Source organism: Phyllobates terribilis, unplaced genomic scaffold, assembly GCF_046119375.1.
Source record: "Phyllobates terribilis strain yellow unplaced genomic scaffold, ASM4611937v1 Scaffold_5__5_contigs__length_657084704, whole genome shotgun sequence".
In the NCBI taxonomy this organism is placed as follows: Eukaryota; Metazoa; Chordata; class Amphibia; order Anura; family Dendrobatidae; genus Phyllobates; species Phyllobates terribilis.
Genome location: NW_027362765.1, coordinates 617302823 through 617328932, shown reverse-complemented (window position 1 = coordinate 617328932; position 26110 = coordinate 617302823). Strand labels below are relative to the sequence as shown.

Genomic DNA, 26110 nt, shown 5'->3' with positions numbered 1-26110 from the left:
ATGATCATATTGTTAACGCACATCGCTACAGTGGATTACCTAATTTATCCCCGTCAACCTATCAAACCCCGACTCTGGCAGTATCTGTTAAACTGTACTGTATGGCAGACCAAAAGGCCATTTTCGGGCTCTTGGTTGCCATAGTCCATTGGCACCGCTGCGCACATTAGAGGTGCTGATGATGGTCTGACAAAGGGAGCGCTCTTTTTTTTTTTGGTCAGATTCTTTGTGTGCTGTTGTCACTATCGGCATATCAGATTGAACTGCTAAACCTGGTGAGAACACATCAGAATCCTGGCTGTGTATATCAATTGAGCTCCTGCTGCTCCGATGCAGAGGCTGTACCGTACAGATCCCTCAAGCAGTGCACAAAGTGACCTGATCATGACGGTTTTATACATCAGTTTGAGTTAAGGAGAGAATGTTTTCAATCCCCAGAAGTACTTTTTTCTACATAATTGAATCTACAGTTAGGTCCATATATATTTGGACAGAGACGACATTTTTCTAATTTTGGTTCTAGACATTACCACAATGAATTTTAAACAAAACAATTCTGATGCAGTTGAAGTTCAGACTTTCAGCTTTCATTTGAGGGTATCCACATTAAAATTGGATGAAGGGTTTAGGAGTTTCAGCTCCTTAACATGTGCCACCCTGTTTTTAAAGGGACCAAAAGTAATTGGACAATTGACTCCAAGGCTATTTCATGGACAGGTGTGGGCAATCCCTTCGTTATGTCATTCTCAATTAAGCAGATAAAAGGCCTGGAGTTGATTTGAGGTGTAGTGCTTGCATTTGGAAGGTTTTGCTGTGAAGTAAACATGCGGTCAAAGGTGCTCTCCATGCAGGTGAAACAAGCCATCCTTAAGCTGCAAAAACAGGAAAAAAAAACATCCAAGAAATTGCTACAATATTAGGAGTGGCAAAGTCGACAGTTTGGTACATCCTGAGAAAGAAAGAAAGCACTGGTGAACTCATCAATGCAAAAGACCTGGGCGCCCACGGAAGACAACAGTGGTGGATGATCTTAGAATAATCTCCATGGTGAAGAGAAACCCCTTCACAACAGCCAACCAAGTGAACAACACTCTCCAGGAGGTAGGCGTATCAATATCCAAATCTACCATAAAGAGAAGACTGCATGAAAGTAAATACAGAGGGTTCACTGCACGGTGCAAGCCACTCATAAGCATCAAGAATAAAAAGGCTAGACTGGACTTTGCTAAAAACATCTAAAAAAGCCAGCACAGTTCTGGAAGAACATTCTTTGGACAGATGAAACCAAGATCAACCTCTACCAGAATGATGGAAAGAGAAAAGTATGGTGAAGGCGTGGTACAGCTCATGATCCAAAGCATACCGCATCATCTGTAAAACACGGCGGAGGCAGTGTGATGGCTTGGGCATGCATGGCTGCCAGTGGCACTGGGTCACTAGTGTTTATTGATGATGTGACACAGGACAGAAGTAGCCGAATGAATTCTGATGTATTCAGAGCCATACTGTGTGCTCAGATCCAGCCAAATGCAGCCAAACTGATTGGTCGTCGTTTCATACTACAGATGGACAATGACCCAAAACATAAAGCCAAAGCAACCAAGGAGTTTATTAAAGCAAAGAAGTGGAATATTCTTGAATGGCCAAGTTAGTCACCTGAACTCAACCCAATTGAGCATGCATTTCACTGGTTAAAGACTAAACTTCAGACAGAAAGGCCCACAAACAAACAGCAACTGAAAACCACCGGAGTGAAGGCCTGGCAGAGCATCAAAAAGGAGGAAACACAGCGTCTGGTGATGTCTATGAGTTCAAGACTTCAGGCAGTCATTGCCAACAAAGGGTTTTCAACCAAGTACTAGAAATGAACATTTTATTTACAATTATTTAATCTGTCCAATTACTTTTGGTCCCTTTAAAAACAGGGTGGCACATGTTAAGGAGCTGAAACTCCTAAACCCTTCATCCAATTTTAATGTGGATACCCTCAAATGAAAGCTGAAAGTCTGAACTTCCACTGCATCTGAATTGTTTTGTTTAAAATTCATTGTGGTAATGTCTAGAACCAAAATTAGAAAAATGTTGTCTCTGTCCAAATATATATGGACCTAACTGTAAGTAACTATATTCCGCAAAAGCATGAAAAAAAAATCTAAATGTTTAAACCTTTTCTGCTGTTTAGTAGATTTACTCTTTCAGAGCACTAGATGCTGTGCATTAGATGAAATTAAAGGGGGTGACCACTGCTGGACAACCTCTTAAAGGGAAACTGTCACCCCCTGGGACTTTTCAGACCTCTAATATGGGCATACAGGTGATAGAAATGTAAATCTATACATACCTGTATGCCTCATATTAGAGGTCTGGTTGGTTTGAAATGTCTTTTTATTCAATCTGTTTACTGATCCTTGGGGGACGGGAAGAAATCCCCACCTACTTTATGAATTACAATGTCCCCCACACCCACTCCCTTGCCCTGTGACATGCAGTCTAGTCTTCCAAGTCCCGCTCATGCTCACATCACCTTTAACACAAGGCGCACTTTTTTTTTCTCCTAGCTATGTGACTCCCTGGCGTCTGCTCACAAGATCACTGCTGGAAACATAACCGGGAGAAAAGTGTGACTCGTGTTAAAGGGAATCTGTGGCCCCCCCGGGTGATATCATACCACTACTATGGCCATACAGGTTATAGAAAAGTAAGGCTATGTGCCCACGATGCAGAAATGCATGCGGATTTTACATGCGTTTTTCCCGCCAGGTAGAAGCGTTTGTCAAGCGTTTTTGCATGCATTTCTACATGCGGGTTATTAAGCGCTTTTCAAAGCAATTTTAGCATCACTTGGAAAGTGCTTGACAACTTGGTCACACTATATAAATCCATGCAACCGGCATATATAGTGTGACCAAGTAATAGTTAAAAAGGAAAATAAAAATAAATGAATAAAATAAGAATGGTGAAAAGTAAAAAATAAAGATTGTACTTGCCTTCCGATGGCCCGTGGTCTTCTTCTCTGATGTGTCCAGTTTCCCCTGTGTCTCGTGGTGGTGTGAAGGACCTGCGATGACGTCATTGAGTCATGTGACAGGTCACGCGACCGCCGACGTCAGTGGTCGCGTGACCTGTCTCATGACTCAATTACGTCATGTCAGGTCCTCACACCACCGCGAGCCGCCCAACACACCGCACGCATCGCTGAGGAGACCGGGAGGACATCAGAAGGTAAGTATAATCTTTATTTTTTTATTTTAAATTCTTTTTTTTTTTACAGGTACCATTTTACAATTACGCTGCGTGTCCGCAAAATTAATGGACATGCTGCGTATTTTTCCGCATTGATAATCCGCAGCGGAAATTTCCGCACAGCACATGCGGATTATCATTGGGGATCATGGGGCACATATTACCAAGCGTTTTTTAAGCGTTTTCGCTGCGGAAATTCCACGGCAAAAGCTCTTGAAAAACGCATAGTGGGCACACAGCCTTAATCTATACATACCTGCATGGCCCATAGCTGAGGTCTGATTGCAGAGAAAAGCACTTTAATTAATTATTTTTTCCACAGGCTTGAAGCAAACCCCGCTTATGTGCTTATTATTCCCCTAAATCCCCGCCTCTCTGCTTAATTATCATATCCCCCCACTCCCCTGCATGTCACAGGACCCTGTGTGGTGCACTGTGCTCCCTGACTTCCGGGCATGCGCAGAGGGCCGCTCACATAGAGCGCGCTTTGCTTCATCCCGGCCTCGACTCTCCGTGCACTGTGCTGCAGGGTTCTATTGCGCAGGCGCCGGGAGTCACCGTCACTTTCCGGCATCTGCGCAATAGAAACCTGCAGCGCAGAGCACAGGTAGACGGGCCTGGATGAAGCAAAGCGCGCTCTATGTGAGCGGCCCTCTGCGCATGCCCGGAAGTCAGGGAGCACAGTGCACGTCACAGGGTCTGTCACAGGGCCCTGTGACGTGCAGGGGAGGGGGGATATGATAATTAAGCAGAGAGGCGGGGATTTGAAGGAATAATAAGCACACAGGCGGGGATTGCTAGGCGTCTCCCGGACACCAAGCCTATGGAAAAAAGAATTGATTAAAGTCCTTTATGCCCAGAGGTCTGATATTGCCCAGGGGGGTGACACATTCCCTTTAAAGGTGAGGTGAGCGTGCGCGGGACCTGGAAGATGAGACTGCACGTCACATGCAGGGGAGTGGGGTTGGGTAACATTGTAATTCACAAAGTAGGCGGGGATTTCTTCACCCCAAGCATCAGTATACGGATTGAATAAAAAGACATTTTAAATCAACTAGACCTCTACTCTGGGCCATAGCGGTAGGTATACATTTACATTTCTATCACCTGTATGCCAATATTAGAGGTCAGATAAGGGCCAGGGGGTGACAGATTCCCTTTAATAATGGACCAAGTTGCTATCTAAATTAATAATGGTGAAAAAAAGCAATATGATGTTGCTCTTCTGTTTTTAGCCTTCTGTTCCCCGCTTGTCTCTTAACATACAAATATCCCATAATTGCTGCCGTGGTCATGTGACATTTGTTCATGCCAGGAGATCGGCAGAGTACACAGGGCTGAGGGCAGAGGTGCAACGCCGACAGATTGGTAAATCCAACATGGTAAGCTAAACCTCCGACTCCACAGCACGGCCTCACTACTGAGCGTGTACATAAAGTGCAGCACAGATTCATCTCACCTAAGCAGAGACCCTTACATCAGGAACAGAACAGACATTTATAGGACATTTCATAACTTTCCCAAATTCTTACGAAAACATTTACAGCACATCCTGCATTATACTACTGTACCTAATTTATTATATATTTTCAGAGTCGGTCCATTTTATACCGACTCCACCTAAATGGAGACCGACTCCACAGCCCTGGTTACATTTATTAAATCAGTAAGGTGACTGAGGTTGAGACGTCAGTGGAGTAGCTGTATAGAGCTACTATATATGCATATGTGCTAATCAAACTGCCCTGCAGTTACGCAATGTGGCACTTAGCAGTGGTATTTTTGTGCCAGACATCCATATAACTGATTTGTGAGCTACAGTGTATAGTTTGATGGATAGATATATTTGTGTGTGTATGTATATAAATTAACACATGTGGAATTATATACTTAACAAAAAAGTATGAAACAACTGAAAATATGTCTTATATTCTAGGTTCTTCAAAGTAGCCACCTTTTGCTTTGATGACTGCTTTGCACACTCTTGGCATTCTCTTGATGAGCTTCAAGAGGTAGTCACCGGAAATGGTCTTCCAACAATCTTGAAGGAGTTCCCAGAGATGCTTAGCACTTGTTGGCCCTTTTGCCTTCACTCTGCGGTCCAGCTCACCCCAAACCATCTCGATTGGGTTCAGGTCTGGTGAATGTGGAGGCCAGGTCATCTGGCGTAGCACCCCATCACTCTCCTTCTTGGTCAAATAGCCCTTACACAGCCTGGAGGTGTGTTTGGGGTCATTGTCCTGTTGACAAAATAAATGATTGGCCAACTAAATGCAAACCGGATGGAATAGCATGCCGCTGCAAGATGCTGTGGTAGCCATGCTGGTTCAGTATGCCTTCAATTTTGAATAAATCCCCAACAGTGTCACCAGCAAAGCACCCCCACACCGTCACACCACCTCCATGCTTCACGGTGGGAACCAGGCATGTAGAGTCCATTCGTTCACCTTTTCTGCGTCGCACAAAGACACGGTGGTTGGAACCAAAGATCTCAAATTTGGACTCCTCAGACCAAGCACAGATTTCCACTGGTCTAATGTCCATTCCTTGTGTTCTTTAGCCCAAACAAGTCTCTTCTGCTTGTTGCCTGTCCTTAGCAGTGGTTTCCTAGCAGCTATTTTACTATGAAGGCCTGCTGCACAAAGTCTCCTCTTAACAGTTGTTGAAGAGATGTATCTGCTGCTAGAACTCTGTGTGGCATTGACCTGGTCTCTAATCTGAGCTGCTGTTAACTTGCGATTTCTGAGGCTGGTGACTCAGATAAACTGATCCTCAGAAGCAGAGGTGACTCTTGGTCTTCCTTTACTGGGGCAGTCCTCATGTGAGCCAGTTTCTTTGTAGCGCTTGATGGTTTTTGCAACTGCACTTGGGGACACTTTCAAAGTTTTCCCAATTTTTCGCACTGACTGACCTTCATTTCTTAAAGTAATGATGGCCACTCGTTTTTCTTCGCTGCTTTTTTCTTGCCATAATACAAATTCTAATAGTCTATTCAGTAGGACTATCAGCTGTGTATCCACCAGACTTCTGCACAACACAACTGATGGTCCCAACCCCATTAATAAGGCAAGAAATCCCACTTATTAAACCTGACAGGGCACACCTGTGAATTGAAAACCATTTCCGGTGACTACCTCTTGAAGCTCATCAAGAGAATGCCAAGAGTGTGCAAAGCAGTCATCATAGCAAAAGGTGGCTACTTTGAAGAACCTAGAATATAAGACATATTTTCAGTTGTTTCATACTTTTTTTAAGTATATAATTCCACATGTGTTAATTCATAGTTTTGATGCCTTCAGTGTGAATGTACAATTTTCATAGTCATGAAAATACATAAAAATCATTAAATGAGAAGGTGTGTCCAAACGTTTGGTCTGTACTGTATATATAATATATGTATGTGTGTATGTGTATATATATATATATCTATATCTCTATCCATATGTATATTTGTCACAGGGCCCTGTGATGTGCAGGGGAGGGGGGGATATGATAACTAAACAGAGGCGGGGATTTAGGGGAATAATAAGCACATAGGCAGGGATTTCTTGACATTCTACAGGAACGGGGAAGGAGACAGTAGGTTGGGGGTGGTTGCAGTAGCTTTGGTGTTGAGGTTGCAGCAAGCAAGGTCATGGCAGGCTGTAAGCTTGTTTGAAGAGATGGGTTTTCAGGTTCCGTCTGAAGGATCCAAATGTGGAGGCTAATCAGACGTGTTGAGGCACAGAATTCCATAGGATGGGGAGAAATCTTGGAGGCGATTGGGTGAGGAACGAATTAGTGTGTAGGAGAGGAGGTGGCCTTTGGAGGACTGGAGATTACGTGAGGAAATATATCGGGAGATTAGTTCAGAGATGTACAGAGAGGAAAGGTTATGGATGGCTTTGTAGGTCAGTGTTTGTAGTTTCAACTGGATATTCTGCGCAATTGGGGGCCAGTGAAGAGATTTGCAAAGGGGGGTATCGGAGGAGTAGCGATGCGAGAGATGAACCAGTCACGCAGCAGAGTTGAGGATGGACTGGAGGGGTGTGAGAGTGGTAGCAGGTAGGCCACAGAGGAGCATGCTGTTGTTGTCGAGGCGGGAGATGATGAGGGCATGCACAACCAGTTTAGTAGATGGAGGGATTCTGGAAATTTTTGAGCTGCAGGCAACAAGAGGTGGCGAGAGCTTGGATATGGGGTTTGAAGGACAGGGAAGATTCAAGGGTTACTCCGAGGCAGCGGATTGCCGGTACTGGGGAAAGTGTGGCGTCATTTATTGTGATAGAAATATCAGGTGGGGAAGATACGCAAGATGGGGGAAAGATGAGTTCAGTTTTGTCCACATTGAGCTTTAGGAAGCAAGAGGAGAAAAGGAGGATATGGCTGATAGACATGCTGGAATTCTGGACAGCAGAGCGGTGACATCTGTGCCAGAGAGGTAGATCTGGGTGTCATCAGCGTACAAATGGTATTGGAAGCAGTGAGATTTTGAGCTGTCCCAGGCCAAGGGTATAGATTGAGAAGCGTAGTGGTCCTAGGACAGAGCCTTGAGAGACTCCCAGAGTGGGGGCGGGATGAGGAGGTAGCGTGGGAGATGCTAAATGTGCGGTTAAAAAGGTATGAGGAGATCCAAGATAGGGCAAGTTTTTGATGCCAAAGGAAGAGAGGATCTGTAGTAGGACTGGCAGTGGTCTACTGTGTCAAAGGCTGAGGACAGGTCAAGAAGGAGAACAGAATTGTCAGCTTTGGCTGTAAGTAATTAGTAATTTTGGTAAGGGCAGTTTCGGTGGAATGGTGTGGGTGGAAGCCAGATTGTTAGTTGTCGAAGAGGGTTAGATGAGAAGTGAGAGGAAAGTTCAGCGTGAACGTGTTGCACAAGGCTTTTGGAGGCAAATGGGAGCAACGATATAGGGCGGTAGCTAGACAAGGCGGTTGGGTCGAGGGATGGCTTTTTGAGGATGGGCATGATTGTGGAATGCATGAAGGCAGCGGGGAAGGTACCAGAAGTTAGTGATTGGCTGAAGAGATGGGTAAGGGATGGGATGAGTGTGGGGAATGAGTGTCGAGGGCGACCGAGTCAATAGCTGATGTGAGAATGGCATTGTAGAAAGCAGTGGCGTTGACGGTGTCGTGGAGTGAGGATATGGATATCAGTGGTAGAATAGAGTCAGAGAGTGTACGAGTGTCTAGATGTGCAAGGTTTCTGCGGGGGTGTGCTAGTTGCTGGGCATGGGTGGCAGGTGAGGAGAACTGGGATGAGAGAGTATATGGTGGTCAGATAAGGGTAAGTGGGGGTTTTGAGGTTAGATCGGGAGCAGAGTCGGATGAAGGTGAGGTCTAGTGTGTGTCCGTCTGTGTGGGTAGCTCAGGAGGACGAAGTCCAAAGGATGAAGTAAGCGACAGGAGTTTAGATGCTGTTGACTGGCGAATGTCAGTGGGGATGTTGAAATCACCCATGTTGATTGTGGGAATGTCAGCAGAGAGAAAGTAAAGCAGCCAAGAGGAGAATTGGTCAATAAAGGCAGTGACCGGGCTCTCAGGTCGGTATGACAGCCACTTGGAGGGAGAGTAGATGCGGACAGAGTGGACTTCAAAAGAAGGGAGGGTAGAGGTGGGATAGGGATAAAGGTGTAGTTGGTAGAAAGGAAAAGACCTACTCCTCCACCATGTCTGTTACCAGGGCGAGGAGTGTGGGTGAAGTGGAGCCCACTATAACACAGCGCAGCAGGGGAGACAGTGTTGGCGTGTGTCAACCATGTCTCTGTGATGCCCAGGAAGGAGAGATGGGCCTCTCTGAGAGGTAAAGAGGTCGTGGACAAAATAGAGCTTGTTGCAGACAGAGTGGGCGTTCCAAAGTGCTCCAGAGAGAGGGAGCAGGGGGGTGGGCGTTAGGGGCACGGGTTTTATTTGGGAGAGGTTGCGGTAGTTTGCAGTTGGTTGGAAGCGATAGGAGGAGGAATTGGTGGGAGTTGTGAATTATGGGGCTCCAGGATTGGGAGAAGGAGAGTGTCCGGCTTGTTTTATGTTTATAGATAGATCTGAGGTTGAGGAGCAGGTGTGCAGATGAGGTCAGGTGAGGGGGTAAGCGGGAAGGAGAGATTATTATTTGGTTAGAGAGTGCTGGGGTTTGGGGGATAGTGAAGGAGAGTAAGGATTAGTGGTGCAAAGACAGCAAGGGCGTATGTAAGCATAATGAAGGTTTAAGTGTGAATGAGAGAGAGAAACTAAGCACAATTAGTAAATAGTTACTCCTACCTTCTGGCCTATTTCCGGCTTATTTCAGATTAAGACCCTTAAGCACGACCCTTCAGAGCCAGACCCATCTTTATCTAGAAGTTTCATCTCTACCCAATGTGGGTTTGCGTTTTTTTTTTTATTTATTGGGATTCGCCCTTATATGATTCAGAATAAGATGTTTAGATTTTTTCCAACCGCTTCAATTAAGTGCTTATGACCTGCTATTAAAGGGAATCTGACATCTGATACTTGCTGCCCAATCTGAGGGTGGCATGATTCAGGCAGTGGCTGAGATCAGTTAGTGGATTGGGCATGAAGTGTCAGATGTCAGGTTCACTGTAAAGCGCTTGCACGTACTGTGTGTGTTCGGCTACTGCTGCTAGACTGCATTTGTGGCCGGTTCCTTTGGCAATAAGCTGTAAACAATAAAAAAAGAAAATTTTTAAGTAACCTGTCGCCATGAAAATGCAGTCCTATCTGCAGGCATCATGTTATTGAGGAGGAGGAGGAACAGATTAGATTGATATATAGTTTTGTGGAAAAAAAAAAATTCAGTATAAGCTGTTTTCATCACCTAAATCTGTTCTTTCTGAGACTTTCAGTCCAGTGGGCAGTCCTGTCAATGATTGACATCTATCACTGTAAGTACACTTGTACAGAGAAAGTTGTCAATCACTGATAGGACCGCCAACTGGACAGAAAATCTCAAAAGGCAGAGGTTTGTGATGAAAATACGGGTTATACGGACCTTTTTTTCAGTAAACTATAGATCAATCTAATTTGATTTTCCTTCTCAATAACATGATGCCTGCAGATAGGACTGCATTTTCATGGTGACAGGTTCCCTTTAATATCAGGAGAACAGATGCAAATTTTAATGAAAAGTAACTGCAACAGTGATTATGTATTTTATCAAATGCAACATATGTAATATTTTATGTAAGATTCACTTCTACGTCATTAAAAACACATGCAATAGAACATCTAAATAGGTTTTGTGATACTAACACACAAGGTTTCCAATCCAGTTAAAATGTATTACTTTTATACTGCAGTTAAAAGGATTGTTCACCACTCGGGGAAACCCCCTCCTCAATCCCTATGTTTTCCCCTTGTAAAATAATACATATACTCACCTCTGTTGCCGGTGCTGTTCCCGAGGTGTCGACACGGGGTCTCCCAGGGCTCGCATAACATTGTCATACGATCCTTGCGGCCAATCAGCGCTTGCTTCACTCTGCCCTATGGGTGTTATTTTACTGGGCCAAACAAGGATTGAGATGGGGTTGTCCAAGTAGTGGACAACCCATTTAAAGACCGCGTCTGTCTGAAAATGCAGTACCTTATATGCATGTACTTTGTGGAGTTTTAAAATCTTCTAATAAAAATTGTGACCTGCAGGTTAAAACTTATTTCAAGATTTGTCAATGAAATGGAAAGCCCTCTAGGGTATTATTATAGACTGCAAATAATGTTTTTGTACATATTTCTAGCAATATGATTTCTTTTCAGTTACATCGCCTGATACCAGTGTGTCAATATTTAGCTGGCAAGTTAATACGTATGGACAAAATAAGCCTTCAATTTACATGGGAGTGTTTGATATAAATCGTTGGTATCAAGCACAGATGCCGGATTCTTTAAGGTAAGATTTTTTTTTTTGTGGGAGAGGAGAGTAATGGCATTCCTTTCATTGTATACTCCAATTATTTTCTTTCTCTCACAGGCCTGGTCAGTTTCTTAGAAACTGTTCATATGTTGCATTTTGGTCTCTTGAAGCCTTGACAAACATGACTGATGACACCATCTTTGATGTTCTTGTACATGAACGTAGTTTGAGTAGAGGTGTTCTGCCTGCATATCCACCACCAGAACAGTTCTACTTTCCAAGCACCTATAATTTTGGTAATGATTATTTTTAATTATTATTGATGGCCTTGAATAGTAAATTAATTTATATATATTTTTTCCTATATAAATTAGACCTATTTTAATATAATAATGTTTATGTACCCCTCCTGCTACAGTTTGACCCTGTGATAGTACTTGCTCTGGCATTATTTCGGCACCCTGATTTTGTGCCATTATTAGTCATTGTTCGCTTCTGGGATTTGAACTGAAAGCTGTCTAGAAGCCAGTGCAGTAGCCATTGAGCTATACACTGAATAAATCTAGGCGTTCTATTTGGTTATATGATTTTCAGTGCAAACCAGTCTGCAACTCATTGGGACTTTCGCACATACCTCCTCCAAGCCAAATATAAATGATGTGTGACTTTGATATGTGATTCTGATATCTGACTTTCTTCAAACATCAGAATCACAGTGACTTTTAGACACCTCGGGTATTTTCATGGTTGATCTCATAAGCCAAGAAAAACTTCTTTCATCAATTGAGTGAATAGCTCAATGGTAAGTGCACTGGCTTCTGGACAAAGTTTTGGGTTCAAGTCCCAGCGAATAGTGACTTTTTTTTTATCACATGTCAGTCAGTTCTCAGACAAGGTATTTAGCCTCAAACTGGCATAATTCTGATGTTTGACTTTGATGTCTGATCATGTCCTAAAATGGACACTGTAAGTTGATTCCCTGTCATAAACAGGTACAGTGTTCCACCTCACCCATCTCCTCCTCACCCTTTCAGCAGCAATAATGTGCCATCTGTCCATTCCACATCTCATCCCTATAGATCACCAAGAAAAAATGCCACTTCTCCATCCCACCTGTCATCAGGAATGATGCACCCCTTGTGTGTCCCTCTCCCATCCTCACCTGTGATCAGTAGGAATGATGTGCCATCTCTCCATCCCACGCCTTATTAGCAGGACACACAGTGCATTGTGAAAGTATTTGGCCCCCTTGAACTTTTCTACCTTTTGCCACATTTCTGGCTTCAAACATGAAGATATAAAATTCTAATTTTTTGGGGAAGAACCAACAACAAGTGGAACACAATCATGAAGTGGAACGAAATTTCTTGGATATTTTAAACTTTTTAAAAAAATTAAAAACTAATTTAGGTTTAATGAGTTTTCTGACGATATTTTTTTTGTTTTCTGTCATATTGAAGATGCTACTTGCTTGTTGAATTCCGGAGTTATCCACATCACATGCACTGGCTTTCATAAAGAGGTAAAAGAACAATGAAATCTTTCCTATCTAAAATTGACAAATTTGCTTGAGATTTTTATTTATTGAAAATTATAATTTTTTTCTTTAAAAGGAATCTGTCAGCATGTTTTTGCTATGTAAATTAAGGACAGCATGACGGGGATAAAGCACTAAACTCAATGGTGTCATATGTCCACGCTGTGTGGTGGTGTTACACTTTAATCACCTTGATTAACATTGCTGTGAGGATCCGGCAGGCCGGCAATCGTCCAACTCAGCCCCCTTCTGTGATAAGCACCTCACTGTCTGTAGAGAGCCTGGTGTGGGCAGGGGCAGCTTTCTCATCTCTGCTGCATTGCTAAACCTAAAAATTGTGTCCCTACTACTGCGCCCAGTAATCAAAGTGGTACATCGTTGGATTCAGGGTCTCTTTGCCTACATCATGCTGCTTAGAGGAGGTAGCAATAATCTGCTGAGAGATTCCCTTTGATCATTAAATCTTCTTAGAACAGTTTATATACAGTAGATGCACTTTGTTTTTGCAACACTTTTCACCTACTCAAATGAATGGGAAAAATAACGTTTTACATACGTACGTACGTACATACATACACCATACATACATACACCATACATACATGCATGCATACATACATGCATGCATACATACATACATACATGCATGCATGCATACAACAAAATGCACGTTTGTACGCAGTGTTTTTTTTTCCAACGCTTTGTTTTGGGGCAGAAGCATTTGCAGCAAAAATGCAATGTCTGAACATTTATGTTTCTGCTTGTCAATGGAAATCATTAAAGTGAACCTGTCACAAGGTTTGTCCCATATAAGATATGGCCACCACCGTTCAGCCCTGATATACAGCATTCTATAATGCAGGGTATATGCCCCCAAGCCGGCCTGCAAGACAATAAAAAGATGTTTTATTATACTTCCCTGCGTGGCGGTCGAGTCTGGTCCGAGGGGTGTCGCCCGTCCTTGTCCAGCGTCGTTGTCCTCCTTGCTTTGTGTGGATGACTCGTCCTGTACGTCATCCACAGATTCTCCCGGCATCGTGCTCCTACACAGGCATACTTCTCTGTCCTGATGAGGGCAGAGTACAGTAGTGCAGTGCGCATGCGCCTGGGCTCTTTGACCTGTTCTGGCACATGCACTGCAGTACTTTGCTCTGCCCTCGACAGGGCAGAGAAGTAGGCGTGCACAGGAGCGCAATGGCAGGGGACTGTATAGATGACATACGGGACGCGTCATCCACGCATAGCAAGGAGGAGGATGACATCGCAAGAAGGGAGGCACCGAACCAAGACGAGCGACACCCCTCCACAAATTTTCCAGTGATCAGGACCTCCTGATGTCGGGCTCGAGAGGATCGGGATTCTTCGCATTCCTCTTTCCTTTTGCCGTGGTCCGGAGGCCGACATCTTGCTGATCAAGGGGTCCCTCAGCCTGTCCGGTTGAGCCAATGCTCCCGAGGAAAACTGCTTCCCCCTCGGGGGGCTCTCAGTTCACGCTGCTCAAGCCCTGCGTGCAACTCCTATGCGTCCTGAAGATTGAATTTGCAGCACTTCCGGTTATAAAGGTAGCGACATGCAGACCTCTAGTGCCCGGTGAGCGTTCCACCGTGGAACGCACTGCTTCTTTTTTTTTTTTTTTTTTTTTTTAAATGGTGCCAAATCCTAAATTTAAGGTGAAATGCCTTTTTGATGATTCTGATGGAAAACGGGTGTGATAATACTATTTAAGTATTGTTAGAGGGGAGCTGAGGTTACCAGTGCATCCAGAATGACCGCTATGGAAGGACAAACCACTGGTCGCTCTGATACACCTGCTGAACCACCAGTACAAGTCAGTTATCTGGGGATTACTCCCTTTCTGTTTCACTTACTGATTCCATCTGTCTTCTTTAGTATTTTTATTCTATGATTCCTTGTTCTTATAGGACAAGGTGATCCCTGAAAGATCTGTGATGCCTTTGGCCACTAAGAAAAGAGGGAAATGATTTTCCATCTGTAACACAAAGCTACCGGATACATATGGGAAACAATTATGCACTGACTGTATTGCCAAGGTGGTTAAGGAGGAACATTCCTCTTTTATGACTGATATAAGCACCATAATGTGGGAAGAATCTAGTTCTGAGGAGGAAGAATTGTCAGGTTACTCTGATCCTGAACAAGAGGAAAGAGAAGGATCTATCTCCGTTTCCCCAAAGGATAAAAATAAATCTTTTTTCCTGGGAAGATACTGATGTACTTCTATCAGCCGTGAGAAACACCATGAAAGTCGAGGACACTCACCAGCCCTCCCCGGTACAGGATAAAACGATCGAGGTTTGAGAAGCCGTATGAACAGAGTATTCCCCGTTAATAATCATATTAAAGCCATGATACTAGAGGAGTGGAAAGACATGAAAAATACACTAATTTATTCCCAGAAGTTTCAAATCACGTCTACCGTTTGAACCAGAGGCAATTAAAATTATGGTAACAAATCACTAAAATTGATATCCCGATATCCAGAGTAGAAAAGAAAGCATCCACCCTATTTGAGAACTCATCATGTTTGAAAGACCCTATGGACAGGAAAGCAGACTGTCTTCTCAAAAAGACCTGGGAGACCTCTGCTACAATAATAAAAGCTTAAATAGCAGCTACCTCGGTAGCAAGGTACATGAATATATAGTTAAAGCAATCAGAAGGTCATCTGAGGAAGAAGACTTCCAGAGATGAGGTCCTAGAATCCATTTCATTACTAAAAATGGCAATGGGATTTATGGCTGACTCCTCAGCCGAGTCAATTAGATTTGCCGCAAGGAATGGGGCACTTTCCACCATGGCTAGGCGAGCAATATGGCTAAAAACTTGGTCAGGTGATAGCCATTCAAAGAACAAACTGTGTTCCATCCCCTTTTCTGGCCTTTGAGTATTCGGTCCAGTTCTGGGCGATATGGTATAAAAAGCCTCAGAGGAAAAAAAGGGGTTTCCAGAAGAAAAACCTAAAGTATCATCCTTTCTGAGGCCTCGTTCCTATCAAAGACCAGAATATACTGGGAAGATGGAGCTACCCGAAGGGAGGTAATAGAAGGAATATCTTTGCCAGTGCAGGAAATGGCACGTGTAGACAATGATGCGAAGAGAGTAGTTGGGAGACTCCAATACTTAAAGCATGGACAGAAGTATCCAACAATCCATGGATACTCCAATCAATTGCAGAGGGATGCAGAAGAGCTTTCGTAGGGAAGATTCCACCTATCTACGCAGTCCCCACAGGTCTCCAGAAAGCTAATGACGGATGTGGAAAAATTGGTGGATTCAGAGTAGTAATACCAGTGCCAGAAGCAGAATGGCTTGTGGAATACTATTCAAACCTATTTTCAATAAAAAAAAAAAAACGGGGGCGATTTATAAATATAAATTCTCTAAACATGTCAGTGGCATACAATAAATTCAAGATGGAGTCGATAAGATCATCTATTCCACTAATAAAACATGATGATGTGTACGATAGATCTATTATCATGTACCCATTCACCCTCACAGTCAAAAATATCTAAGATTTGCACTGAAAAAGGGGGAGGACATTCTGCATTATCAGTTCAGATGCCTCCTATTTGGTCTATCCTCAGCCCCACGTATCTTCACCAAACTAGTGGCAGAAGTTATGGCTTTCCTGAGAGAGCAGGGAGTATTAATTGTCCAGTATTTGGACGATTTCCTATTAATTGCAGAGTCACCCCAGCGACTAAAAGCCAGTATAAGGGTATGTGCACACTATGCAGAAATGCTCAGGATTTTTTCCTGAGCGTTTCTGCATCTCTCTGGCAGGAAAAAACGCATGCGGATTGTACATGCGGTTTCCTGCCAGGGACATGCGGAAATGAAGCGGTCTTCACTTTCATTTCCGCATGCGGGTTGACAAGCGCTTCCCAAGCGATTTTAGCATCACTTGGAAAGTGCTTGTCAACTTTCCACTATATAAATCCATGCAACCGGCATGGATTTATATAGTGTGTGAATGTCAAAAAATAAAAAATAAATCTATACTTTACCCTCTGATGGCCCCCGGTGTCCTGCTTCATCGGTCCCGGCTGCCGGCAGTGAAGACTTTAGGACCTTCCGACGTCAGCGTCACGTGACCCGTCACATGACTCTGACGTCAGCGAAGGTCCTTCATTCAACCGCGAAGTGCCCGGGAAGCCAGCAGGACGCAGCGCGGGCCGTCAGAAGGTGAGAATATATATATTTTTTATTTTATTCTTTTTTTTTTTTAATGGTACCTGGGTCTGGATGAGAGTCCTCTCATCCACACCCGGGTACCATCCGCACATTAGACCGCATGAAAAGCGCATCAACAAATACAGTGATGCGGATTCCATGCGGTCTATTGCAAGTCAATGGCGGCAAAAGAGCAGCGTTTCCGCAAAATTAATTGACATGCTGCGGATTTTTGACCGCAGCGTTTACGCTGCGGAAAAATCCGCATCATGGGCACAGCACATGCGGATTTCCATTGGGGAACATTGCTGCCCTTCTACCATGCGTTTTTCATGCGTTTCCGCAACTGCAAAAACGCCGCGAAAACGCATCGTGTGAACTCAGCCTAACTTCAACCGTCTTGATTATAAAAAAAAATCTGGGATGGATTGTAAACTGGAAGAAATCAGATCTTATACCAGGAAGAAGAAGAAACATCTTCCTAGGAATCCTCCTAGACTCAAAACTAAAAATATCCCTTTTACCAGTCATAAAAACAAACTTAGAGACAGAGTCCTCTCTTTCAGAAGGAAATCACAAATCTCCATCTGGGAAAGCATGAAAATTTTAGGATTAATGACAGCTTCTATACCCAGAGTTCAGTGGAGCCAATTCCACTCGAGACAACTACATCAGATTCTAACAACCTGAAACAGGAAGATGGACGGTCTAGACAAGAAAATAAGCTTGTCTGTGATAACCAGGAAGTCATTAACATGGTAGACTTCCAGGGCCAACCTACAGAAGGGGATTATGTGGAAGTTGTCTCCATTTGTAACAGTCACCACCGACGCAAGCAACAGTGGCTGGTGGGGTCCATATAAACGATCAGTACCTACAAGGTACCTGGTAGGGGCGAAACCTTCCCAGATCATCAAACCTCAACTCCAGGCAGTCTGGGAAACATTAAAAAGATGTCGGGCAGACCTAAAGAACCAATACATCAGAATCCTGTCAGACAATATCACAACAGTGGCCTTTCTCAGACATTAAGGGGAATCAAGACATCACCATCTGCAAGATTTAGCAGGAAAGATTTTTTAGTGGGTAGAAGAAACAGTACTATCAGTAAGTGCAATACACCTGAAGGGGTCTCAGAACTCCGTGACAGATTTCCTCAGTCGGGAAACAGTGCAACAGTCAGAATGGGAACTAAAGTGGGAAGAATTCCATCGCATAATACATCGATGGGATACTCAGTGGTATCTGTTCATCACAAGGAAAAACGCACAAACAGCCAAATTCTTCTTCCTCGATCCAAAAGACAGGCTAACAGGGGTAGATGCTTTGTCCCAGAAATGGGACATGGACTTGGCATATGCCTTTCCTCACTTGCTCTTAATTCCAGCAGTGCTAAGGAAGATACTGGAAGACCAAGCCAAGGTAATAGTAATATTACCCTTTTTGGCCCAGGAGAAGCTGGTTTCCTTTACTGAAAAAATGTCCCTAAAAGATCCAATCGTTCTTCCAGAGAGACTGGATCTGCTGATCCAGGGGCTGATATACCATCCCAACGTAAAGTTCCTCCAACCTGCATCCTGAGAGGCAGATCTTGAGATCTAAAGATCGTTCAGATTCCGTCAAATCAACTATGCAAAATAGTAGAAAGCCAGTAACATCAGCAATATACACGAAAATCTGTGGAAAAAATTGTGCACAGTATCAAGAAACTGACAGATTTCTAGTCCTAACATTCTAAATATACTAGAGATTCTACAGACTGGATTTCATAAAGGCCTAAGAGCTAGCACCCTAAAAGTGCAAATTGCAGCCTGTGGAGACACTGGGTCTTTCATGGGCATAATACTACTCAGACAACACAGGGTGAGAGTAAAACAGTGTGGCAATACTTTATTAAACCACCAATAACACCAAGGCAGATGGGAGAAATACAAGCATCGTCAACGATCCATACCTAAGGCTCTAGACGACTGCATTACCGTCAGGCTAGATCCAGCTTTTTTTTACCAAAAGTAGTAACTTTTCATATGAGCAAGGAAATAGTCTTACCCTCTTTTTGCCAAGGCCATAAAAATAATCAAGAACTGACTTCACTCCCTGGATGTCAGGAGAGTAGTCCTCCATTACTTGGAGACAACAAAGGACTGGCGAGTAGACCCTAACCTGTTCGTACAGTTTGCAGGCAAAAACCAGGGGAAAAAGACATCAAAAACAGTGCTGGCAAGGTGGGTTAGGTCAGTGAGAAGTCTGACCTGTTCGTCTGAAGGAAGATCCTCTCCGGATAACATCAGGGCCCATTTGGCTAAAGCAGTAGCCACATCACGGGCAGAACGAGCAGGGGCCTCGGTGGACCAGATTTGCAGAGCTGCAACATGGACAAGCCTGAACATCTTTTGCAGACACTATAAACTGGACATTCTATCAGGCCAAAAAATGGCCTTCAGAAGAAAGTCCTCAAAGTAGTTGTCCCACCCTGAATGTATACTCTGGTATTCTCCTGATGGTGATGTCAGGAGGGACATTCTGGAAAGTAGGCATTAGTCCACCGATAATAGGTTTTCCAGGAGTCCATCATGACAGCACCTATTACATTCCCTCCCTAACATTCCAGTCTGCGTCTGTGAAGGTAACATAGATAGAAGGAAACTAAATAAAATAGAGTGCGTCCGTCATGGTGTGGTACTTGGAAAATTACTGGGGTTTGGGTGGAGGGAGAGCCTTTTATCCTCTTGTGTGTTCCTGTCCCTATCAAGGATACGAAGGACGACCTCCTGATAGGTTTTCCAGGAGTCCATCATGACAACACTATTACCGGTAGGACTAATGCCTACTTGTCTTGCAGGCTGAGTTAGGGGCATGTATACAGCATTGTTATACTGCTGTATATCAGGGCTGGAAGGTGGTGGTCTTACCTCATATGGTAAAAACCTGTTGACAGGGTCCCTATAATGAGTAACTAAACCTTCACTCTAAGTCTGGTGTAAAAAGCCTTGAAAAGTCGCAACATTTTTGTACAACACGAGGCTGCTCAAAAATTTAGCAACTTTTGTCATTTTCACACCCAAATCTACCAGCTACAAAAGGTTGGAGAGACGGAGTTTGGCAACCCCCCCCCGTTTGTAAAATTGATGAGCTTATGGTGTTCCATCAAGACAAGCGTGAAAAACGCCCGTCTTAATGAATTGGTGCTTTTAATGCTTCATGTAGATTCATTTCCAATATAAAGTGATGGTGAACTCTAGGTATATACTTAGTTACAATGTTGGTTGTCCTAGCGGTGAAGATATCATACTGCATTATTTGTTTTAAGACTCTGCACTACTTAAAGAATATTGGATCATCTTTGAATGAAGAGATTGCAGATGGTTATACCAGATGCTTAGTAGCTGGTCTCCTGTCTCCAAGCCTTGCTGATGTTCAGTCTTCCGGCCTGACTCGGGTAAGCTCCCCTTACTGCCATGTTGTATTTCACTTCCTATAAAATTCAGCCTTTACAGCTTTTATGTGATACCTAGGAAGAACAGCTACAAGCTGTGTTATCAGCTGCCATTGAAACTAGCTCCATCAGTCTTTTAACTCGTTGTATCAAGCAATGGATTGTAGAAGGTAAGTGTAAACAACAAAAAATGTATTCACATTTCTATTTGTGCAAAATACACTATTTTGACTTTTCTCACCTGGTTCTGACTTGTGTAATTCACTTTGAAGAGAAACCCAGGTCAGCTCCAAACCTTCGCTTTGTGCTTGAATGGACGTGGGATAAAGTGGTCCTTACGAAAACCAATTTTGACAGAATTGGTAAGTTTTTGTATTGTTTTTTTGTAAGTATATACTGTACATGAGGTAATGGCTCTTATATATATGTCAATGGTAGTGTCCCTGCCTTTAATGTGAGATCGCATGCTGAGCTCTCATCTTTCCCTGCACTTGATGGCTGATTTAATCAGCCATCAAGTGCCTCCGCAGATGCAGCGGTTCTCCACCCGCGGCTGTTAACCTGTTAAATCCCGCCGACAATCGCTGATAGTGGGATTTAACACTTGCCCACCACAAGCATGTCATGTGATCGCGAGGTGCCAATGGGTTGCCATGACAGCCGGGGGTCTGCTGACCCACGTGCCTGACAGTGTGAATATCCTGTGACCATTGTCTCGTGGCCATCACTCATAGGAGAATCATCATTTCCGCAATACATGCTGGAGCACTGCAAAAATATGCAATAAGAGGCAATCAAAGCATCGCGTCTAACCCAAAATGGTATCAATGAAAACATCAGCCCAGAGCGCAAAAATAAGCCAACACCCAGCCCCAGATCCCGAAAAATGAAGAAAACATTACAAGTCTCTGAAAATGGCGACAAGTGATATTATTTTTGTTTTTTTTAAAAAAAAATTTCCAGTTTAGGAAAAAAAAAAAACCTGCATGTTTGGTAGCTGCGTACTTGTATTGATCTGGGGAATCATATTGCTAGGTCAGTTTTACAATATATAGGGAACATGGTAAATAAAAAAAACAATTGTGGAATTGTACTTTTTTTTTTGCAGTTTCTCCGTATTTGCAGTTTTTGACTCGTTTTCCAGTACACTATGTGGTAGAATGGTGTCATTAAAAAGTACAAGGATGCATGATGGGATTAGATACACCAGTCTGGGGCGTATTGCGCATGATTGAATTGGATACACAGGTCTGGGGTGTACTGTGCATGATAGGATTAGATACACCGGAGTGGGATGTATTGTGCATGATGGGATTGGATGCATCACTGTGGGGCGTATTGCGCTTGATGGGATTGGATACACCGGTCTGGGGTGTATTTTGCTTGATTAGATTAGATACACCGGTCTGGAGCGTATCTCACATTTTGTTGCTCACTGTCAGTGATACTGACAAGTAGACTGTCACCGAGGATGGCCGGCAGCTCCGATTCTGTTAGTTGGTGCTGCTCGCTGTATCATAAGCTGGAGATAGATATGTGACCCTTTTGCCATAGAAGTGGACGGAGCGGGGTCACGCTTGCCACCACTGCTGCCATAGAAGTGGACGGAGCGGGGTCTTGTATTACACCACTGCTCCCTTAGAAATGTGTGAACCTGCTCCATCCACTTCTATATGAGCAATGGTGTAATGTGTGACCCTGCTCTATTTACTTGTATGGGAGCAGTAATATAGTGAATGGAGCAGGGTCACACATTAAACCACTGCTCCTATAGAAGCGGACAGAGCACGGTCACACATTACACCTCTACTCCCTTAGAAATGTGTACCCCTGCTCTGTCCACATCTATGGGAGCAGTGGTGTAATAGAATGGATAAATGTCCTGTAAATATATAATTTCACAAGCTCTCTACATATAATAAACTTACACCCTTTAGTGCCTTTCGTTTGGCACTAAAGGGTGTTTACCCTAATAAATGAAGAAAACGACGTGGGGTTCCTCTTATTATTGGTAACCAGCCAAGGTAAAGCAGGCAGCTGCATGCTGATATTATCAGCCTGGGAAGGTTCCTGGTTATTGGGCCCTTCCCAGCCTAAAAATACCAGCCCACAGCCACCCTAAAAGTGTTGCATCACATTAGATGCGCCAATTATAGTGGTTTGCCCAGCTCTTCCCGACTGCCCTGGTGCGGTGGCAATCAGGGTTATGGTAGTTGAGTTTGACAGCTGTGATTTGTCAAAAATCACATCTGGCATCAAGCCCTGGTGTTAGTAATGGAGACGTGTCTATCAGACACCCCCACTACTAACCCAGAAAGACAAAAACACAGGCAGAGAAGTACATTTAATTTGAAAAAAACATTCCCCGGCACTTTCTCTGGTTCACCAATCTATTTTGGGGTGGTGGGGGGGGACTCCATGCTGGTCCGCTGTAGTCCAGGGAATCCTCCGTAGTCCACAAATGGAAACCTGAAGAAAATAAAGAGAGAAATAGACAAGACATTGGCCCTCGTTCACCAATTTATTTAAAAAAAAAAGTTCCCATGCAGGTCCGACGTAGTCCATGGCAACGCTCCATAGGCTGTAGCAGCAGCCACTCCAGGTCCCCATGTGCTCCACGAGACCCGGCGGCTGTGATGAGCGGTGATGTAACTACACCGCTCATCAGTCACATAGTGCTCCATACAGTATAATGGCCCCATATAATAATAATAAGCTTTATATAGCGCCAACATATTCCACAGCGCTTTACAATTCAGAGGGACATATACAACAGTCATAAGTAACATGGTTAAAGATAATACAATAATTAAAGCAAAAATAATGACGACCCTGCTCGTAAGAGCTTACAATCTACAATGAGGTGTGGGTAACACAAAGTACAGGGGCTTATTTACAATAATGGTCCATATAGTGCTCCATACAGTATAATGGCCCCACATAGTGCCCCTCCCTACGGGGTGATGTCCCCACATAGTGCCCCTCCATCCTGGTGTAAATGGCCCCCATCTATACAATGCATATAGAAAAAAAACACTTGTGTTTACCTTCCCTGTGCGCCCATGCAGCACGGCTTCCTGTTCTGTGTGTTTTGATCAGAGCACAACAGCTTGATGATCTCCCTGCTGTGCTCTGAGCAGGTTGACGGGGAGCACAGCATGTGTATGTGTGTATGTACACACATACACACACACTCTCACTCTCACTCACACACACACGCGCACACACACACACACACACACACTTCTCAAAAAAATAAAGGGAACACTTAAAGAACAGAATATAACGCCAAGTAAATCAAACTTCTGTGAAATCAAACTGTCCACTTATGAAGCCACACTGATTGACAATCAATTTCACATGCTGTTGTGCAAATGGAATAGACAATAGATGGAAATTATTGCCAATTATCAAGACACACTCAATAAAGGAGTGGTTCTGCAGGTGGGGACCACAGACCACATCTCAGTACCAATGCTTTCTGGCTGATGTTTTGGTCACTTTTGAATGTTGGTTGTGCTTTCACACTCATTGTAGCATGAGACGTACTCTATAACCCACAGAAGTTGCTCAGGTAGTGCAGCTCATCCAGGATGGCACATCAATACGAGCTGTGGCAAGAAGGTTTGCTGTGTCTGTCAGCGTAGTGGCCAGAGGCTGGAGGCGCTACCAGGAGACAGGCCAGTACACCAGGAGACGTGGAGGGAGCCGTAGGAGGGCAACAACCCAGCAGCAAGACCGCTACCTCTGCCTTTGTGCAAGAAGGAACAGGAGGAGCACTGCCAGAGCCCTGCAAAATGACCTCCAGCAGGCCACAAATGTGCATGTGTCTGCACAAACGGTCAGAAACCAACTCCATGAGGGTGGTATGAGGGCCCGACATGCACAGATGGGGGTTGTGCTCACAGCCCAATACCGTGCAGGACGCTTGGCATTTGCCACAGAACACCAGGATTAGCAAAGTGGCCACTGGCGCCCTGTGCTCTTCACAGATGAAAGCAGGTTCACACTGAGCACATATGACAAAGCTGTGATATTTCTATTGTATCAAACTAAGCCCGTGTGTGATCGTAGTGCAGAACTGGAATAAGCCTTCTATGGTAAACATTCATAAGGCCGATCATCAGCTAACGTGTTCTCTCTCCCGCAGGTGCTCAGCTTTTTGATGGTTCATGCCATTTCATTGATTCTCAGACACTCCAGTCTCTACACCACTGTCAGCTCCGCCTCAGTAACCTTACAATTGTCTTGAACTGTTTTAGGAAAGAGGCCAAAGAGCTTACAAAACAAGGTACACAAAGGTCTACCTAACGCATCTGTGTTTTGTTTTTCTTTGTTTTTTCATAACAACTCTAATTATAATAATATAAACAAGCTAGAATTTTAAGTTTGCCTATCATTACGAAATCTAAAACTTATAAAAACTATCAACGGATGAAACAAATGGGAATTTGTTCGGTTTTGAGAGCAGTGACCACTCAGCAGTGAGTGTCTGTTGCTGGATTTGCAAGTGGAGTCAGAGGCCGGGCAGTCACAGCTGAAGTGCTACAAGTGCTGAGCTGCCACCATCCTTTCAGATCCAAACTTCTTACATGTCAGCAGGTTTCTCAATCAGTATCAACATTTGAATTAGTTTGTGATTAGGACAAAATGCTAAGAACCCTACAAAAACGTAACTTTTTCTACATAGACCCTTTCCCTCACCATGGGGTGCATTTCATTGAGTTTTTCTAGTACCCAGAAGTTAAGGAAATCAAGTTGACAATTATTCTTCTTGGCTTCTACCCAGTCTAATGCAGTTTTCATTTGTCAGCGGATTTTTGCCCTAGGCAGTATCATCAAATAAGTAATGTGTATCAAATACAGCAAAATATTTTAACGTATTTCCTACATTATTTGACTTGAACATTTCCTATTTTCCTTCATTAGGATTAGTTAACTTAACCAATAAGCTTTCAGTGACCAAGCTCTTAAGTCACTATGCCTCTGTAGTCCTTTGGTTTTGTCGTTGTGGTCTTCTGCCAGATAACCCAGGTAAGGGCTTGCTCCCACTTGCTGTTCAATCCAATAAAAAAATCAGATTGCACTCACCCCAATGTTACCCTATGGTGTAGCTCACATCTGCGATTATTTTCTCATGCGAAAACGATTGTACCCGAGAATTGGATTGTACGCGCCCATATAAGTCTATGGGTGCGTGTGAAACATCACACTGCACTTGGATATCACCCGAGTGCAGTGCGATTCCCGCCGGCAACAGGAGATGGAGAAATGACTTTCTCCGTCCCCTCTCCAGCTGTGCTGCGATCCCCTCATGCGAGAGAATCCGGGCACTGACACTCAGCTAACGCTCCCAGCAGAGCAGGAGCCCACACTCATTAGCATTTCTGATGCCATAAGCTAGTGGGACCCCGGCATAAACCTTCAGGGCAGAAAACATCTCCAATGCACAGCCTTTTTGGGTCCGAGAACAACATGGTCTGATCGAACCAACTCCATGGCCTGCAATAGTACTAAAGACTTACCTTCTGAGACATTTACTTTATATTGAAAGTATGTGCCATAAATAACAACTAGTTGCTGGATCAATTTATAGAGCTCCCACTCGTGAGGAAAATAGAGGTACCATTCTAATTTGGTTTGCTGACCAGAAAGTAAGAGACCATGCATTCAGCTCTATACATTGTAGTATACAGTACAGACCAAAAGTTTGGACACACCTTCTCATTTAAAGATTTTTCTGTATTTTCATGACTATGAAAATTGTACATTCACACTGAAGGCATCAAAACTATGAATTAACACATGTGGAATTATATACTTAACAAAAAAGTGTGAAACAACTGAAAATATGTCTTATATTCTAGGT

The 26110-nt window shown here is 43.7% G+C and overlaps 1 protein-coding gene across 1 annotated transcript in view; it reads left to right on the top strand.

Moving 5' to 3' along the window:
- Positions 1-26110, top strand: part of LOC141273763 (protein ELYS-like) — a 112975-nt gene that overhangs the window by 19995 nt on the left and 66870 nt on the right. The window contains exons 9-16 of the mRNA XM_073686101.1: positions 10975-11107; positions 11189-11367; positions 12532-12593; positions 20116-20244; positions 20321-20411; positions 20514-20603; positions 24392-24532; positions 25171-25275. Of these exons, the coding sequence (XP_073542202.1) occupies positions 10975-11107; positions 11189-11367; positions 12532-12593; positions 20116-20244; positions 20321-20411; positions 20514-20603; positions 24392-24532; positions 25171-25275 (930 nt within the window). The remainder of the gene's footprint in view (positions 1-10974; positions 11108-11188; positions 11368-12531; positions 12594-20115; positions 20245-20320; positions 20412-20513; positions 20604-24391; positions 24533-25170; positions 25276-26110) is intronic.